This window comes from Trichosurus vulpecula, chromosome 3 (genome assembly GCF_011100635.1).
Source record: "Trichosurus vulpecula isolate mTriVul1 chromosome 3, mTriVul1.pri, whole genome shotgun sequence".
NCBI lineage: Eukaryota > Metazoa > Chordata > Mammalia > Diprotodontia > Phalangeridae > Trichosurus > Trichosurus vulpecula.
In genome coordinates this window covers 177,841,936-177,860,148 of record NC_050575.1, presented here as the reverse complement: position 1 = coordinate 177,860,148, position 18,213 = coordinate 177,841,936, and the positions used below count along the sequence as shown (strand labels likewise).

Below are 18,213 nucleotides of genomic sequence, written 5' to 3'. Positions count from 1 at the left end.
AACAGTGACTCTTTTGGTGGTGGCTATTTGGGGGAGGGTATGTGCAGATCTTCAAACTGATGAAGGATAGAAAAGCAAGAGAAGGGAGAATATCTGATTTTGTGCTTCCCCTGATTCTGAACCACTGGCTCTTTTGATTAATAGAAGATTATTCTCATGTGCCTGGTTTCCACTGTCTGAGGAATCAGTCCTGAGCCTCTTGGTGATTGGTACAACGTCTGGCCCAGGCTTAGCCAATTACTATGCAGCAGTATCCAAGGGTCCCATCTGGACAGAGCCTTAGGCTACCTGTACTAAAATATTTCCTTAAATGTGATTGGCAACCAGAATCCTAAAGTCTATTCTCAACATGCCTGAAAAGGCAATTTGGGACAATAATGAGGACAAAGCCTGCACCCATGATAGAATCTACATGGTGGAGTGAAAAGAGCTCAGGAGTTGCAGTCAGAAGACTTGTGTTAAAATCTAGGTTCTGCCACTTAGTAGTTACATGATCACAGGCAAGGCACATCTCTGAGCCTCAATTTCTCCATCTGTAAAGTGCAAGGGTTGGATTAGATGAGCTCTAAGTTCCTTTTAGGCTCTTAGACCTTTAAGTCCATGATGAGTATTCACCAGAAGGCACAACCAAAAGCACAAAGATTTGAGATCTCTCCAAGAGAGGAGCCTGAAGCTTCTTTGCCTTGATAGCAAACTCAGCATGACTGAAATTTTAAGCATTCTAAAATGTGCTCTGTAGGAATAGACTTTCCCTCCTGGTGACTATCCTCTGTTATTTTCTTGCTGTTTTCTTGGCTAGGTGGGCATAAGTGTAAATGAATCAATATGCTGCTCCCCCTGTTGGAAGAAAAAGTTCAATAATCCAAGAATAGAAAATAAACACATGAAAAGAAGTCAGGATTGTTGGTAACAAACTACTGCATTATTTTGTTTGCACAGAATCCCACCCGTACCCTCCAAGTGAACCAAGGTACATAACCAGTTTAAGATACTCCCTCTTCTGCAGCTAGATTGCATAGTGGGTAGAGAGGAAAGACCTGAATTCAACTCTGGCCTTAGATGCTTACCAGCTGTGTAAACCCAAGCAAGTCATTAACTTCTGTTTGTCTTGGTTTCCTCAACTATGAAATGAGATTAATAATAGCTGCCATCTTGTAGGGTTGTTGTGAGGCTCAAGTGAGATATTTGTAAAATTCTAAGCATGGTACTAGACACATAGTAGGTGCTTAATAAAGTGTCATTTCCTTCCTTCTTTCTTCAGAGCATACAAATCAGGGTAGATCATGGGGATGTTGTGGATACAGTGTGCCAGGACTTGATAGTTTTTTTTTACAATGTCCATGTGGATAAGATGGAGAGATATAGACTGGATGATAATACATTTAGGTATATTTCAAACTGACTGAATGGCTGGACCCAAAGAGTGATGACTAATGGATGGATATTTACTGGGGGGGGGAGGGCGGTCTTGAATGGAGTGCTATTCTATGCTCTGCTCCTTATCATTTTTATCAATGATTTGGATGAGGCACATATGAATTGGAAAGAATGCCTAACATGTTGAAAAGCAGAATTGGAATCCTCAAGTATCTCACTAGACTAGAAGGATGGTCCAAGTCTAATAAGACGACATTTAATAGGGATGAAGTATTAAGCTGTTGATAAAGTGTAGTCAAGTATAGTCTAGGGATCACTGGTGGTCTATGAGATCTTTTGGGGGGGGGCATGAGGTAAAAATAGTAATATTAAATATTTTCCTTTTTAACTTTCATTTTCTCATGAGTATACAGTAGATATAATCCACAGAAACAAAAGCTTTTTGGAGTCCTCTAATTTTTGAGAGTATAAAGAGGTCCTAAGACCAAGAGGTTTAACTGCTGGATTAAAGGTAGTGCAATTTGGTTCAAAGAATCAATTACCCAAGTGCACAATGGGCAGACACAGATACATAATAATTCATATGAAAAAGATCTTGAGTATTTAGTTGATCACAAGCTCAATATGAATCAGCAGCCAAAAATCTATTAGAAGCACATTGTCCAGGACAGAGAAAAGGTTAGATTATTCTTGTACTCTGCCCTGGTCAGACCACACCTCAGGTATTCTTTTCAGCCCTGAGCATCCCAGCTTGCAAAGAATAGCCTAAGTTGGAGCATTCAGAAAAGGGTGATTAGTAAAGGAAAAAGGACTTGAAATCTTGTCATGAAGAGTAAGTGACTCTTCGTCTTCCTTCTTAAACATGCCCCTTCTCCCATCTTCCTTATTCCTGCTCATGACACCACCATCTCTTGTCACCTGGCTTTGGGGGCTACCCATTTCAATAATGCAAATTACAATCTGTCTACACCTTCTTATCCTATGCAAATCTTGCCCATACCTGCCTATAAGTCCTAGATAAAGATGTATCCAATTTATCAGAGGCCTCCTTTTAGTTTTTTTAATATTGCAGGGATGTGAAGGCAGCTATCAAGCTGTCCATTTGTGGTTGTTTTTGCTTTGTCTTTCTTGGAAATGTTTTATTCATTTTAAACTTAAATACAAAATGAGAAAAGAAAAAAAGAACATTTCCACGTACACAGCAGAATATGAAAGCATTCAGTGTAAAACAATAAATTTCCATTTCAAGAAAACCTATATAGTAAATACTATACATTGTTTTCAAAACTATTCAGCTTTGCTTCTTTCTAGGTTTTCTTTTGTTCTCTGCTGTGCAATTTTTTACTTTATTTTTTTTTCCTTCCTTCCCACCCTACAGAAGGCTACAATTAAACGTGGATATATATATAGATATATAGACATAGATCCTATATATATATACACACATATATATACACACCCTATATATATAGATACATATCACACACATATATACACACACCCATGTTTAATTGTAGCCTTTGTATGTATGCATGTATATATGTGTGTATACATATATAGATATCTATAAACTGGATCTCCATAATACTATATAATATCTATATCTATATATACTATATTCTTTATAAACTATATCTATATACATATATCTACATTTCATTGTAGCCTTTGTATATATTTGTGTATACATATACATAGATATCTATAAACTATATCTATATAATATCTGTCTATATACACTATATTCTTTATCTATAGACTATATATACATACACCCACATTTAATTGTAGCCTTTGTATGTATGTACATATGTATATATGTGTGTATATATGTGTATACATATATATGTATATATATATACACATATACATGTATGTATGTATGACTGCACTATGCAGATTTCCACCCGCTGTCTCTTTCTCTGGAGGTGGATAGCATCTTCCTTCATAAGCTGTCCGTTTATTATTCCCTGTTCTTGCTACATAACCAGGACACCATCTCTTCGAGTCACTGGTATAGATGTGAGATAACACAGAGCGCTAGTGTGGGAGGCAAGACCACCTGGCTTCAAATCCTTCCTCGAACTCACTCTCTGTGTGGTAGACAGTAAACGAGTGCTTAGTAAGCCCTCACCGTGTGCAAGGCTCTGTGCTAAGTGCTGGGAATACAAAGAAAGACAAAAACTCCATCCCTGCTCTCAAGGATTTCATATTCCAGAGGGGGAGACACATGTGAGTAATTAGATACGTAGAAGATGTATTTTGTTGCTATTGCTGTTCAGACATTTTCAGTTGTGTCCGACACTTCGTGACCCCATTTGGGGTTTTCTTGGCAAAGATACTGGAGTGCTTTGCCATTTCCTTCTCCAGATCATTTTACAGATGAGGAAACTGAAGCAAACAGGGCTAAGTGACTTGCCCAGGGTCACACAGCTAGTAGGTGTTTGAGGCTAGATTTGAACTCAGGAAGAGGAGTCGTCCTGACTCTAGGCCCAGCACTCTGTACGCTACAGCACCACCTAGAGGGCCCCAGAAGAGACATAGTTTGAATAAAAGGCAGTCTCAGAGGGAAGGCAAGAGAGGAAGGGATGGAAAGAATTGGGGGTTCTGGCTGAGTATTGAAAGAAGCTGAGAGGTAAGGAGGGAGAAAATTCCAGATAGCAGAAACAGCCAGGGAAAAGTTGTGTGGGCAGGAGCGCGACCAACAGGCCGTTCTTGTGCGTCACAGAGAGCCTTGAGGGGGGTAAAATGTAAGAACAGGACTGCTTGTGAAGGGTCTTAAATGCCAGAGAATGTTTTACATCTGACCTTGGAGGTAAAAGGGAGCCCCTGGAGTTTATTGGGGCAGGGAGCTGGATCTGTGCTTAAAGACAGGACTTAGGTAGATGAGTGGCAAGTGGAGTGGAGAAGGCAGAGACTTGAGGAAGGGGGACCACCCGAAGGCTATGCCAAGAGTCCAGATGAGAAGGGATGAGAGCCTACACCAGCCTGGCAGCCGTGTGAGTAAAGAAAAGATAAAGGACATGAGAGATGTCCAAAATGACAATTCCTGACAACAAAGTGGACCAAGTGCCTGTGAGGAGCACATCAAGAAGGACACAGGTTATTAGCACAGGCGACTGGGCAAGTCGCTTAACCTTTTTGCACCTTGGTGCCTCAGTTTCCTAGTCTGTAAAATGGAGATAATAAAAGTACCTTTCTCCCAGGGTTATTTTAAGGATCAAATCATACCAGGTATTGAAATCACCCTTTAAACCTTAAAGCTCTATATAAGTGAGTAATTATCATGATGCCGCTTCTTCCACTTCCGTTTCCAAAGATGACTCAAGGGGTCGTCATTTGTAATCATTTTTGCCCATTATCCATCATCCCTCTGTTGCCCTTTGAATCACTCATACCACAGAGCATCGTTCACCCAATTGTCAAAGTAATCTTGCTGAGGCACAAGTCTGATTGTTTCTTCCCCTACTCACAAACCTTCTGGTGCTCCCTATTTTCTCCAGATCCCCCCTTTTTGTATGTGTGTGATTTAATTGACATAGAGAACACATGGTAAGGAAAACCACCTCTGTTAATGCATGACAACAACTGACAGTATATAGTGCTTTAAGGTTTTCAAATGAATGAATGAAAATCATTTATAAGGGAAGTGTAACGGGTTAAGCATTTATATGGCACCTAATGTGTGCACTTTTTACTAATATTATCTCATTTGATCCTCACAACAACCTTGTAAGTTAGGTATCATTATTATTCTCATTTTACCACTGAGGAAACTGAGGCAAACAGAACTTAAATAACTTACCCAGGGTCACATAGCTAGCAGGTGTCTGAAGCTGGATTTGAACTCAGATCTTTCCATCTAGACCCAGTGCTCTGTGTTCTATGTTGCCACCGAGCTGTCTCTGTTGTATTAAGTAAGCATTTACTATATGCCAAGCACCGTGCTAAGTTCTGGAGATAAAAAAGAAAAATTGGAACAGTCTCTGTTCTCAAGGAGCTCACATTCTAATTGGAAACAAGCAGCTTCCTACCTCCAAGTATTTGCCCAGACTGTCCCTCATGTCTAAAATTCATTCTCTCCTCATGTTTGCCTTTCAAAATTTTTACCTCCCTTTAAGGTTCAGTTTGAGCATGACTCCCTTCCTAAAAACTCTCCTAGTCCTCCAGCTGAAAATGTGCTCTACTTCCATCCTCAGATTTCCCTAGGACACTTTGCCTGGCTCTGTCTTTGCCCCCATCAGACCCCACATTCTTGTATGGTTATCTGCATGCATGCCATGTTCCCCTCCCATCCCCATTAGAATGTAAGTTCCTTTAGGGGCTAGAACTGTCTCATCAAAGAAGCAAACCAACCTTCAAGTCCCACTGCGTAGCATAGTTTTTTGAATATAGCACACACTATGTTTGATGCATTGAATTAAATGGAATAAAATCATTTGAAGAAACACGGCAAGTTTTACCTGTAGGAGAGAGGATTTAGAGAAGCTATAATAGCTATATTTGCAATGCTACCACGTGGAAGAAGGATTACATTTGTTCCACTTTATCCCAAAGGGCAGAGCTAGGAACAATGGGAGGGAAGTGGAGAGGCAGAGGAAGACTTAGATAACATGTTAGGAAAAGCTCTCCAATGGCTAGAGTCATTCAATGCTGAGCCAATTGCCTTAGGAGTTAGCAGGTCTCCCCCCCGCCCCCCCCCCCCCCCCCGCAATGGATTTTCAAGTGGAGGCTGGATGACCACTTTTCAGAAAAAACATAGGGAGGCTTTTTGCAGAAGTATGAGTTGACCTAGATGCCCCAATTGTTATTTTCAGGTTCTTAAGTTGGGATGATATTTGCAAAGGTACATTCAGGATAAAAGCGATATGGTTGTCATAATAAAATAACAATAATAAGAACTAGCCTTCATATAGAGCTTTATGGTTTGCAGAGCTCATTACAGCTTTAATTTCATTTTATCCTCATAACAACCCTGGGAGGTAGATGCCATTATGATCCCCATTTTACAGACGAGGAAGCCAAGGAAGACAGAATCAAGTGACTTGCCCAGGATCACAGTTATTAAGTGTCTGAGGCAGATTTTGAGCTTTGTCCTTCTTGATTCCAGGTCCAGACTATTTTCCACATATTGACCAAAGTAGTCGTACGAAATATTTCAGTGAGTTTTGGTTATGCAATTGTTTATATGTAATGTTTTGTACATTTCTCCTGGCTATTAGGACTGTTATTTCTGGGGGCTATCAGAGAGCAGATTGTAGAACCATATTCTCATTTTAAGAGAGGAAGAAATCTACTTTCCTTGGGCTAGATCAGGAGTGGGGAATCTGTGACCTTGAGGTCACATGTGGCCTTCTAGGTAGTCAAGTTGTGGCCCTTTGACCGAATCCAAACTTCATAGAACAAATCTCCTTAATAAAAGGATTTGTTCTGTAAAACTTGGATTCAGTCGAAAGGTTGCACCCAAGGACCTAGAAGGCTACATGTGGCCTCGAGGCCACAGGTTCCTCACCCCTGGACTAGATCAAGGGTCCTTAACCTCAGGTCCAAGGATCTGCAAGATGTCTGCAAATAGATTTCAGGGGACCCTATTAATTTGGATGGGAAAAATTCAACTTGATTTTCACTATCTTTGGTTTCCTTTGTAATCCTACGTATTTTATTTATGCATTCAAAACCTTAAGCTGAGAAGATGGCCATAGGCTTTACCAGACTGTCAAAGGGATCTAAGACACAAACAAGGGGAAGCATCCCAAGATTAGATGATCTCAGAAGTCCTCCAGTGTTCTATGATTGATCCATTTTCAGCAAAGTGCCAAAAATGAGTCCCACTTCTGGGAGGTAGAATATATTTTGAATTCCCAGATTTCAAGTGCAGGGTGTTTATAAGAAACCTTCAGTTGGACCGAATTCTAGCACAGAAAATGTTCCTTGGTAAGGCTTCACTTAGTCTCTTTTGGTATTACCACAGCACACAGACTATGGAAGAACACTGTTTTCATATGTGTGTGTGTGTGTGTGTGTGTGTGTGTGTGTGTGTGTGTGTGTGTGTGTGTGTTGGAGGTGGAGGAATAGCTGCATCAGTGATTTCATAAGGAACCCTCAGTGAGGAAACTCACTCTGTTACCATACATCAGAAATTCTTCATTAACTTAGTTGTAGAGAGTTGCCTGAGGCTCTGACAGGTTAAGTGATTTATCCATGATCACATAGTGAACTTGCATCAGAGACAAGATTTGAATTCAGGTTTTCTTGACTCTAAGGCAAGCCCTCTACCCATTACATCAGGCTGATATTTTCACAGAAGTGCATCTAGATTTTCAGTATTCTTTTCTTTGAATGACTGCCTGAACCTCTTTCCCAGTGGTTGTGGAGCTTGTAAAAATGTGAGCCTTTCATTTGAATGCTCTGATTGGAGACCTTTGGGCCATGACAGGCCATGCAGAATTTGGAATGTCAAAGCAGAGAGAGGTGGGCTTCAGGGTTTTTAAGCACATTGTCTGAGCAGGTGTGCAAGATCTGAAAACAGAAATAATCCATATCTCCCAGAGCTAGAATGGGATGAATTGACCAAATGGGAAAGAAGAGGCAATGAAAATAAAAATAATTAGGGAGGTAGGAAATGGTTTTTTTGGTAAGATTTTAGTTATTGAACTCACGGGAGGGTGGCTATAGAGACAATAGGTTAACAACCAGCTTCTGTGGCTGGATAGAATCATGAGATGTGGGCTCATTCTCACCAATGGAAAACTGAAGTTTGCTTCAGAAATAAATGGGAGAGCCTGTTATCATGATGGGGTGACAAAGGATAGAAGCATAAATGGTATCTCAGAAGGGCGCATTCCCTGATGATGAGTCTATAAGAAGTCACTAAAGAAAACACCAGTAACTTCCAAACATGATATGAGAAGACACAGCTTCCTATCAGAGCCTGCTCCCTTTGTCAGATAGAGTTGGGGAGGGATGGGAAGGAGGTGCCTAGTCTAGTGGATAATTCTTATGCTCTTCCTTACAGCATTTTTGCTATGATCATCAACATTTACAATTTCACATTTATCATGGAAATAAAATATTTCCATTTGGCCTTTCCAATAAAGCCAGTGTACAGCTTTGATGACCATATTCTTTACTGAGATATAAAAAAGAAATTAAATCCGTGCTGTTGACTTCCTGGCCAGACACAGTTGTGGTTTTCCAGCCAGTCCCTGTTGCGACTTCCCAGCCAGACCCAGCTGTGACTTCCCGGCCAGTCTCAGCTGTGACTTCTCAGCCAGACCCAGCTGTGACTTCCCGGCCAGTCTCAGCTGTGGCTTCATCTCAGCCTATGGAACCTGGACCTTTCCAGGGGTCTTTTTTTTAACCAATGTTGCCTGTTTTCAAGGAGGATTCCAAGGCCCTTCATGTAAGTTATTTTCTGAGTCTCAGTGGGTCCCTGTGGACTTCTCATCCTGTAACATCCCATTCTTTAAAGATAGACTATCCCATCTGCCTAGCTACTAGTCTTCATTATCTCTTCCCTGTATTTGCTGAATCCCTTCTTTCCCTCCTTCACAGAGACTCTGTAAACAATGATTATAATAGCCAGCATTTATATCATGTTTCATGGTTTTCAAATCACCTTGTATATGCTATCTCATTTGATCCTCGTGACAATCCTTCGAGGTTGGTGTTATTATTGGGAAAACAGGCTGAAAAGTCAAGTGACTTGTCCAGAGTCACATAGCTAAGTAACTATTCAAGGCAAGATTTGAACTCAGGTCTTCCTGATTCCAAGTCACTGTGCCATGTAGCTACCATCTAGAATAAACTCGGCCTTTCAGCAAAGTACAAATATTTGCGCTTCATTCTCCCTCAAGCATTTGTACAGAGTAAATAGTAGCTCATCAGTCCCATCTCTGTTATTTCATCCTCATGACATGGTGTCTTCTTCTGGATGGTTCCTAGGGGTTTATTGAATCGAATTGATTCCTTCTCCTCTAAGTTTGTCTGTGCCCATGTTGTTGTTAAATACCCAGGAGGCTATCTTAGTATTAACATTTATATAGTGCCTCCTTTGTGCTGTGTTATACTAAGAGCTTGACAAATATTATCTCATTTCATCCTCATAATAACCCTGGGAGGCAGGCGCTATTGTTGGCTACATTTTATAGTTGAGAAAACTGAGACAGACATACACAGTGAGTTACCCAGATTCATACAGCTAGTGTCTAAGGCAGGATTTGAACTCAGGTCTTTCTGACTCTAGGCCCAATGCTCTATGCGCTGCACTGCTTTGCTATCTGATCTTCCACTTATCATTCATTTAGACAGGTGTTTCAGAAATGCCACTTAGTGCTGATAATTATGCAATGTCCATATTGAAGGGGGCTTCAAAAATCATTACGTCCACCCTGAATCTGAACCTCTATGACATCCCTGACAAATGGTTAGCCAGCTCTCAAATTTTGTGATTTTATGATACTGTGATTTCTATTCACTGAGGGTGGTTAAGGACTGTATTACCTTCTCTCATATATTGGATTTTAACTTCAGATAGGTTTTAGTAGTTCTACCTTTTTCTCGTTTGGCCTTTGCCAACATTTTATTGGAGCAGGATCTTATCCCTGCCTTGATTTTCCTCTTGCCCCAGTATAGGAGTTTTTTAAAAGTCCTTTTTTTTACTCTCTTCCAAAACTTAGTCTTCCTTTTCATGCTCCTGACACTGTTCTTAAAGGGCTTTCCCATTCTTTTTATGCATCCTCCTTACTTGGCTTTGATTCTGTCTTCAACAGGGATATTTAAAAATTTATGGTTGATGAGTTCCCTATGAATCCACGTCAGAACCTTTAGACATTCTTTTTATTCCTCATTGGGATCCTTTATATTTTTAGTGGCAGTAAGTCAGAGTGAGCAGAAAGCTACCTTCAGAATCATGAAGTCCTGAGCACCAATCCCACTTTTGAGTCATACCTGTGTGACCCTAGACAAATGACTTAATCTTTCAGTATTTAAACCAACTCTAAATTCAGTTGCAGGTGCTAATCTACATTGGTAAAGAAAAATCCTTAATAGGACTCCCTTCAATGATGTAATCACAAGTCTGATGCAAAACAAAAACACTTTACGTTATAAGAATTCCATTCTTGAGATCTTCCTATCCCTCTTGGGCTGATTTCCCCTACAGAATTCTAGATTATGGGGTCCTATCTATATTTTCTCCAAACTTAGCGAGGAAATCATAAGCATTCGTCGAGTGCACACACTAAGTGCCAGGCACTGTGTAAGCCCTGTGAGTACAATGACAAAAAGAAAACAATTCAGATCTCAAGGAACTTATACTCTATAGGAGTCTATGATTCTGTGAAATACAAATCCCATCCTCAGGCACCCTCTTATTAGCTAACTGTTCACTCTTCAAATATGCCTGTCTTTTCTGGGGTCCCTTTAGAAACAGCAACCATGAAAATGTCCCCTATTCCCCTAAGGAATTCCATTTCTTTCCTAGAACTTCATCATTTTAATAATGCTTTCTTTATGGCCATATCATTTGTTGTTTTTTTTATCCTAAATGAAGAAGTGGGTATTGGCCATCAGGTTTGAAAAATCTAAGGAATCTCTGTCATGTCCCAGATACATGCCCTAGGAAGACAACTGACTTTTATATTGTTGCTGAGGTTGACAAATAGCTGTCTCAGTCACCCTCAGCTCCACCTCTTTATTTCTTCTTCCTCTGGCCATGACCAAATGCCCTGTCCTGAGGCAACTAAGGATCCACAATATTTACTCCGTGGAGTACAAGAGTTGGCTTCCTTCCCAAAGGGTCTAATTCTCAAACCTCTTTCATATTCAGTCCTTCAGTTAAGATTCCCCTTTCTTTCTTCAAGATTATTTCTAGAGTCAAAGGACCTAGCTTCCAAACCAGCCTCTGTCACTTACTACCTATATTACCTTGGATGAGTCATTTCACTTTTTTGGACCTCTGCTTTTTCAGCTGTAAAATGAGAGGTTTGGATTAGAAACTCTCTAAAGTCTCTTCTAGTTCTAGAGCCATGTTTCCCTATGATTTGATCTTCTAATCTGTTTTCTCTTTGAAGCATTGTTCCAGTCTTTCTTTTTAATATTTAATTTTTTTCAATTACACATAGAACAATTTTTAACATTCATTTAAAAAAATTAAGTTCCAAATTATCCCCCTCCCCTCTCACTGAAAAGACATGCAATTTGATAGAGGTTATACATGTGCAGTCATGCAAAACATATTTCCATATTAGTCACATTGAGAAAGAAAATACAGCCTAAAAACAAGAAAACAAGAAAAACAAAGTGAAAAAACAATATGCTTCAATCTACATTCAGACTCTGCCAGTCTTTTATTTTTCTTGATAGCTCAACTTCCTCATCTATGAAGAGGGGACAATGATGCTTATGTTACATATCTAACAGGGCATTGTGAGGGTCGGGTGAGAATAAATCTCTTTGCAAACTTTAAAGCATTACATGAGATAGTGAGTTGACTCAGTGGATACCAAGAAACTGAATTCAAATCTGGCCTCAGATGCTTGCTAGCCATGTGACCCACTTTACCTCTGTCTGCTTCAGCTTCCTTGTCTGTAAGATGGGGATAATAATTCCAGCCATGTTCCAGGGTTGTTGAGATATTTGTAAAGAGCTTAGCACAGTGTCTGGCACTTAGTATGTACTCGATTAATGCCTGTTTCCTTCCTACATAAACGTCAGTGATGATGGGGGAGGGTATAATTATAGAAGTGTTCCTTCTGGAATACAAAGGATACTCTTTTAGTAGAGAGAATAACCTCTATTTTTTGCATATGTAGCTGTTACTTGTTACTAACATAAGTATAATCATAACCCCTTCTCTGGATCACTGTTAAATTCTTCTAGTCCTCTGTACTCACTGGAAGTGAGATCCTCAATTCCCCGTGATTCTTTTTGGTGGCTCTGAAGGATAACTCTCATGGAAAACAACTGAAAACTGCTTGTTTGCTTTACTGGGGGCTATTAATGTCTAGAACCCAGCCTGCCATTGTTTGCCTCTTAATAGATTGCTACCAAACCCCGATGCAGACAGAAGCTACTCGGCTGCAGTGTATAAGATAATTTCACGCAGAACACCTCTCACTACCTCTTTCCTCTCAAGCCTCAGGGCCTGATGTCCCCAGTACAGTCCCTGAGAGCCACAGCCAAAGTCCCGTATCTTCTTTGACTTAACATATGAGGTTTGTCTTACTATAGCACATAGCAGAGATGAGGATGAAGAGTAAGAAAACAAGGATGAGCATATATGTATCCTGTTGTTGTTCAGTCATTTCGGTCCTGTCTGACTCCTTGTGACCCCATTTGGGTTTCTCTTGGCAAAGATATTGGCATGGTTTGCCATTTCCTTCTCCAGCTCATTTTACAGATGAGGAAACTGAGGTAAACAGGGTTGAGTGACTTGCCTGGGGTCACACAACTAGTAAGTGTCTGAGGCCAGATTTGACCTCAGGACTTCCTGATCCAAGCCCAGTGCTTTATTCACTTTGCCCTGATGTGCTTTATATACGTGCCTTAGTCATCTCCAATAGAGCCAAGACTTCGCTTCCATTGCTTCTCTTGACATTTAAATTTAATGATCTTGCAACATTGCTCTTTAATCTTCTGGCCAACTAAGTCTGACATTTCATCATTTCGGTACTTCCTTAATTAAGAATGAGGCATCCTTGATGCAATTAAGTACATTTCCATGCATCCCAAATGATGATTGTTCTGTGAGTCCCACTGTGAGTTCTTTGGGGACTTGGGGCATGGATGTAAGTGGGCTAGCGGGCAGATCAAATGAATTGTGATAGAAATAAAAACTACTGAAGACATAAACAGGCAGAGAAGCAGTGCACTGGACTAGGTAAGTTGGTTACTTTCCCAGGTACCAAACCCACTTTGCAGTGGTGAGGAAGGCAGGTGAAGAGGAAAGCTCAAAACGCAGGAATATTCATTTCCTGTTTTTATTGTTGGTTCCTTAATGACCTCCTTTTCAAAGCTGCAGAAGCAAGCCAGTTGTCATGGAAACGTGGATTGACGTGCAGGGAATAGGTACACAATGTGTTTCTTTGTCATGTCCAGCCCGATGGGCTTGTCCTCTGCTCAGATGTGTGAATTTATGTGAAGAATTAAATATTAACCAGATGCCTTAACCTAAAGAGAATCAGAAATACAGAGTTAAGGGAAAGAGAAAAGGTTCAAAAGTAGGTGGTGGAGACTTTCAGAAACCTCCACTGTAGGGAGGCAATGGCCTGCCCAGCCATTAAGAGCATTAAAATGAGACCCCACTTTTCTAGATAGATGTGTTTCCAGAAAAGTTGTCGGTTAACTAAATTTCATAGATAGGCTAATATTTTGTAAATGCCACAGTCTCCTATTTAAAGGAATTGCCCAGATCGATCTTTCTTTTGAAGTGAAGAATCTATTTGTAATATGAATAATTGCCCCCTAACTTCTTCATTTTGTAGGTCTGGGTTTTCATAAATTGGGTTGTCTTAAAGTGAGTCCACCTTGGTTTTTATCCAAACCTCCCAGGGTCCTAGGAGCATGATCCTCTTTTAATTTTTTTGGTTTATTTGCCTTTTTTGCCATTGTTGATATGCATCATTCTTCCTGGCTCCTCACCTAGTCCTTTCCTGACCTAATTTTTTAATCTTAGGATCATAGATTGTTAGTGTCATAAGGACCTGTAGAGGCCATATAGTCCTTTCTTGCAGATGAGAACACTGATGTACAAAGTGGTAAAAATGAGGTGGTCAAGGTCATCCAGCTAGTGAGTAGAACCAAGACTATAAGCCCAGTCTCCTGACTCCAAGACCAGTGTGGTTTCCATTCAACCACAATGCGCATTACAAATATCCCCAGCTAAGGAGATTTGAAGGCTCTGTTGGGCTTCTCTCTCACCCTGATGAATTCAGTGGGCCTGGGACCTACAACTCTTATCCCGAGGAGGCATAAACTGGATTTGGAGGCTGAAGACATGACTTCAAATAATGGCTCTGCTTTAATGGCTCTGGGCCTCACCTTCTTTATTAAATGAGTGGGTTGGACTAGGCGACCCATAAGGTCCTATATCAGTATAAGTCTATGATCCTGTAGCTCTAATTGGAAAGGCTTGACTGAAGGCAGGGTTGAGCTGCTGTTAACCTGCTCCAGAGCTGGAGAGGGTCTTGTGAGGAGGCAACAAGGCCTCAGACCAGCCACAGAGTTTCTGAACTTACCCCCCCTTTCTGTTGGTAAATTCCTGATTAGTCAGGAACCTCTGACCTAATGAATGAACTTCCCCGGTTCCTGGAAGCCTGGTCCAGGTATCACTGCTGCCTGCCCTGCTTTAGCACCGATGCTGAAGAATAAGGGGGAAAACCCAGTTAAACCCCCCACTAAGTCAGCATGGCTGGCAGTCCTATGACTTGTTTTCATGTCCTGACCCTGTATTTTCTTAAACCCTCAGAAAATGAGTTCCGGGGTGAGCTGCTAAGTCAAAGGTGGACCCACGGAGAAAAGATCAGCAGCTGCGAGAGCCCAAAAAGCATACCCGGCAAACTGAGCAAGGTGAGGAGAGGAAGACGGAGGGGGTGCCCATCACAGAATCTCCTGAGCAGGAGAGAGGCTCCCTGGGGCCCCCTCCACAGAGCAACATGTCCCCTGCCAAGGTCCTCCTTCAGATTCCTATGGAGGAGCCATTACAATCACTTTTGGTCCAGCCAGGGAATAACCCCAGTGTTACAGAGAATGACCAAAGGGCAGTGACACAATTCATGAGTTCTGTACCTTTTAAGTTAAAAGAGGACCTTTGAATACCAAATGGTAGCTGGCAGTAACATGTTCATGTTGTTTTTCAGTCACAAAATACATGTAGAATGAGAAAGGTCTTGTAGATGTCATCTTGCGTATCCCCTTTCCTTGAGATAGGGTCCACTCCTAAGCCATGCCAACACATTTCCTTCCGTTTTTAACCTCTGCAGGGAGAGAGAGCCCATAACTTCCATTAGCAAACACAAAAACACCCACAACTGATGTATAACAAACCTCTAATAAACCTGCACAGCTGAAGACAAATTTCACTCCTAGAGACTTCTGTTCTAATATTTTGCCATTTTTAAGTATGTGTCCTCAATGTGAGACAGCTCGGTGGCATACTGACTAGATCAACAGGCGGAGAGTCAGGAAGCCCTGAGCCCAACTCCTGGCTTGTGCCTACTAGCTGTAGGACTCTCAGCCACTCTCAGCCCCAACTATTTGTAAAACTTAAGGCACTATATAAACACTAGCTATCGTCATCATCTTCCCCCCTCCCACCAGTGATGCAGATTTCAGCATCAGACATAACCATGTCTGCACATCTGTCCAATCATTGTGACTTCAAATCCTGCTTTTGACACTTAAACTATCTTTATGACCTTGGGCAAGTCACTTTATCTCTTTGGGCAGTGTTTCTTTATCTGTAAAATGAGAGAGCTAGAGTAGATAGCCTCTGTGGTCCCTTCTACTTCTAATTCCATTATCCCATGATTCTCCATAATTCAGCTATAAGAGACCCACACAACATGCTGTGAACTTTGCTGTAGCCTTCTTGACCCAGGAAACAAAAGAATTTCTTGCTAGATCTGAGATCCTCGGGCCATAGGATGTACCTATTTTCTCTTGTTCTCTCCTCAATGGAGAAAAGTATTCAATGGCAGCAAGAGTCAAGGTCTGCTCATGCCCAGGCTTGGTTGTGTTTTATTTCCTGAGATTACATCCCCAAGGACTTCCTGGCTTTCCTTGTGGAAGTCTAGTTCAGGGGCACCCACAGAATTCAAAATCTCAGGGTAAAGCGGGGCTTTCCAATATGTAGGTGATACGTCTACCTCTGTCTTTGCTTACGTGAACTGAGATGTCTGATCGATGCCTTTCCCAGGTCTGCCAGTGAAACATCCTTTAATTCTTTATCTCCACGGTTCACAAACAGCTCTCACTGCTTTGGTTTGTTGTTGTTCAGTCATTTCAGTTGTGTCTGACTCTCTGTGACCTTATTTGGGGTTTTCTTGGCAAAGACACTGGAGTGGTTTGCCATTTCCTTCTCCAGCTCATTTTACAGATGAAGAACTGAGCCAAACGGGGTAAGTGACTTGCCCAGGGTCACATAGCTAATAAGCATCTGAGGTCAGATTTGAACTCAGGATGATGACCTTCCTGATTCCAAGTCCACTGCGCCACCTAGCTGCCTCCCCTCACTTTGGTACTTGATTCTATACTTGAAGGAAACGTGATTTATTCAGCAGAAGTGTTTCCTCTCTAGATGCAGACAAATCTCTCCACACCTGAAGAGACAGTTTATTGGTTTGCTAAGGCCTCCTCCATTCTCTCAATCCCTCCCCACCTCCAAAAACCTCCCAAATTATCAATTTGTGGCTAATCCTTTGATGTCCTTTCTGAACTTGAATAGGCTTCTATCTAGATGAAGACACACTGTACATCCCTCAGCCCTTCTGGACTGGCAGCCCCTGCCAAAGCTTGAGCTCCAGTGTGTAGCTACTGGCCACAAAGGTGACTTCATCAAAGGAAATGAGTTAACCTGCTAACACTTGTTTTTGATCAACCTGCAGATAGCTAGGGGGCACAGTAGATAGAGCCCTGGGCCTGGAGTCAGTAAGACCTGAATTCAAATCCCACCACCAACCACACAATCCCAGTCATTTTACTGCTGTCTGACTCAGTTTCCTTGACTGTAAAATGGGGATAACATTAGCACTGAAAGGAACAAATGAGATATTTGTAAAACACTTAGCATAGTGTCTGGCACATAGTAGGCACTTAATAAATGCTTGTTTCCTTCCTTCCATATGAGGCTATGATCACTACTTTCCTCAGTGCTCAAAAACCATTGCCTTAATAGGGTTCTTCTTGCCAACAGGAAGCATTTGACTTTCATTTTCAAAACAGGCTTGGTTTCTTCTAGGATTGACCCCTTTCCCTTGTGTAAGGTGGGGTGGAATGGTAAGAAAAAGGGGGAAAGAGATATTGCCAAAGAGAAGAAAAAGACTAATTCCCCTGAGGAGAATTTCTACTTGCAAAAGACAGGTCAATGATATTGCCAAGAGATGAATACAAATCATACTTTGAAAATAGTAGGTGCTTAATAAATACCCATTGACTGATGGAGTGTTGCACAAAGCGACCCATTGCTTTAGCTTAGACATTCACTTTGGGAAAGAACTGTTTGAGAAGGAATGGGAATGGGGGCCAATTGCCACTTAAAAACAGCAAAGTGGCTTTGGTGATTGGGGAGATTGAGCATAATGCTTAGGGAGGTTTTTTAAAATACACATGCTTAAGGGGAATGGAATAGGAATCACCAGAAAATAATTAAGGCTTTTTTAACCTCTGAGAATAAAATATTTGAATGAGAAATTTAGATCATTTCCTAAGAAGCCAAAGTAGAGTCATTGAATTACAGTGTTGGAAGAGAACTCATTTTATAGTGTCTGCTCCTGTCCATGGGCTGAACTGATTCCATATCTTCCATCCTGGAAGTCAAAACTCCAGGCTCAGGGCACTATCCACTGTGCCACCTAGCTGCCTCTAGTACTGATCAAGAACAAGTGTTGCCAGGTTAACTTCATCTCCTTTGATGATGGAGGTGCTAGATGAAACCCAGGGTTGCTTCCACTGAAGTTCCCCCCCAAAGCCTCATCTTGGCATGGAAGTGATCCTGGGTGGCCAAAGATCATACCACTGGAGCTCAAGCTTCAGCAGGTGCTGCCAGTCTAGAAGGGTTCAGAGTTGTACTGTATGTCTTTATCTAGGTAGAAGTCTATTCAAGTTCAGAGAGGACAT

The 18,213-nt window shown here is 41.3% G+C and overlaps 1 protein-coding gene across 1 annotated transcript in view; it reads left to right on the top strand.

The window, feature by feature from the left end:
* MYT1 (myelin transcription factor 1) overlaps positions 1–18,213 on the top strand; it is a 194,660-nt gene that overhangs the window by 46,210 nt on the left and 130,237 nt on the right. The window contains exon 2 of the mRNA XM_036750731.1: positions 14,846–14,946. Coding sequence (XP_036606626.1) covers positions 14,846–14,946 — 101 coding nt within the window. The remainder of the gene's footprint in view (positions 1–14,845; positions 14,947–18,213) is intronic.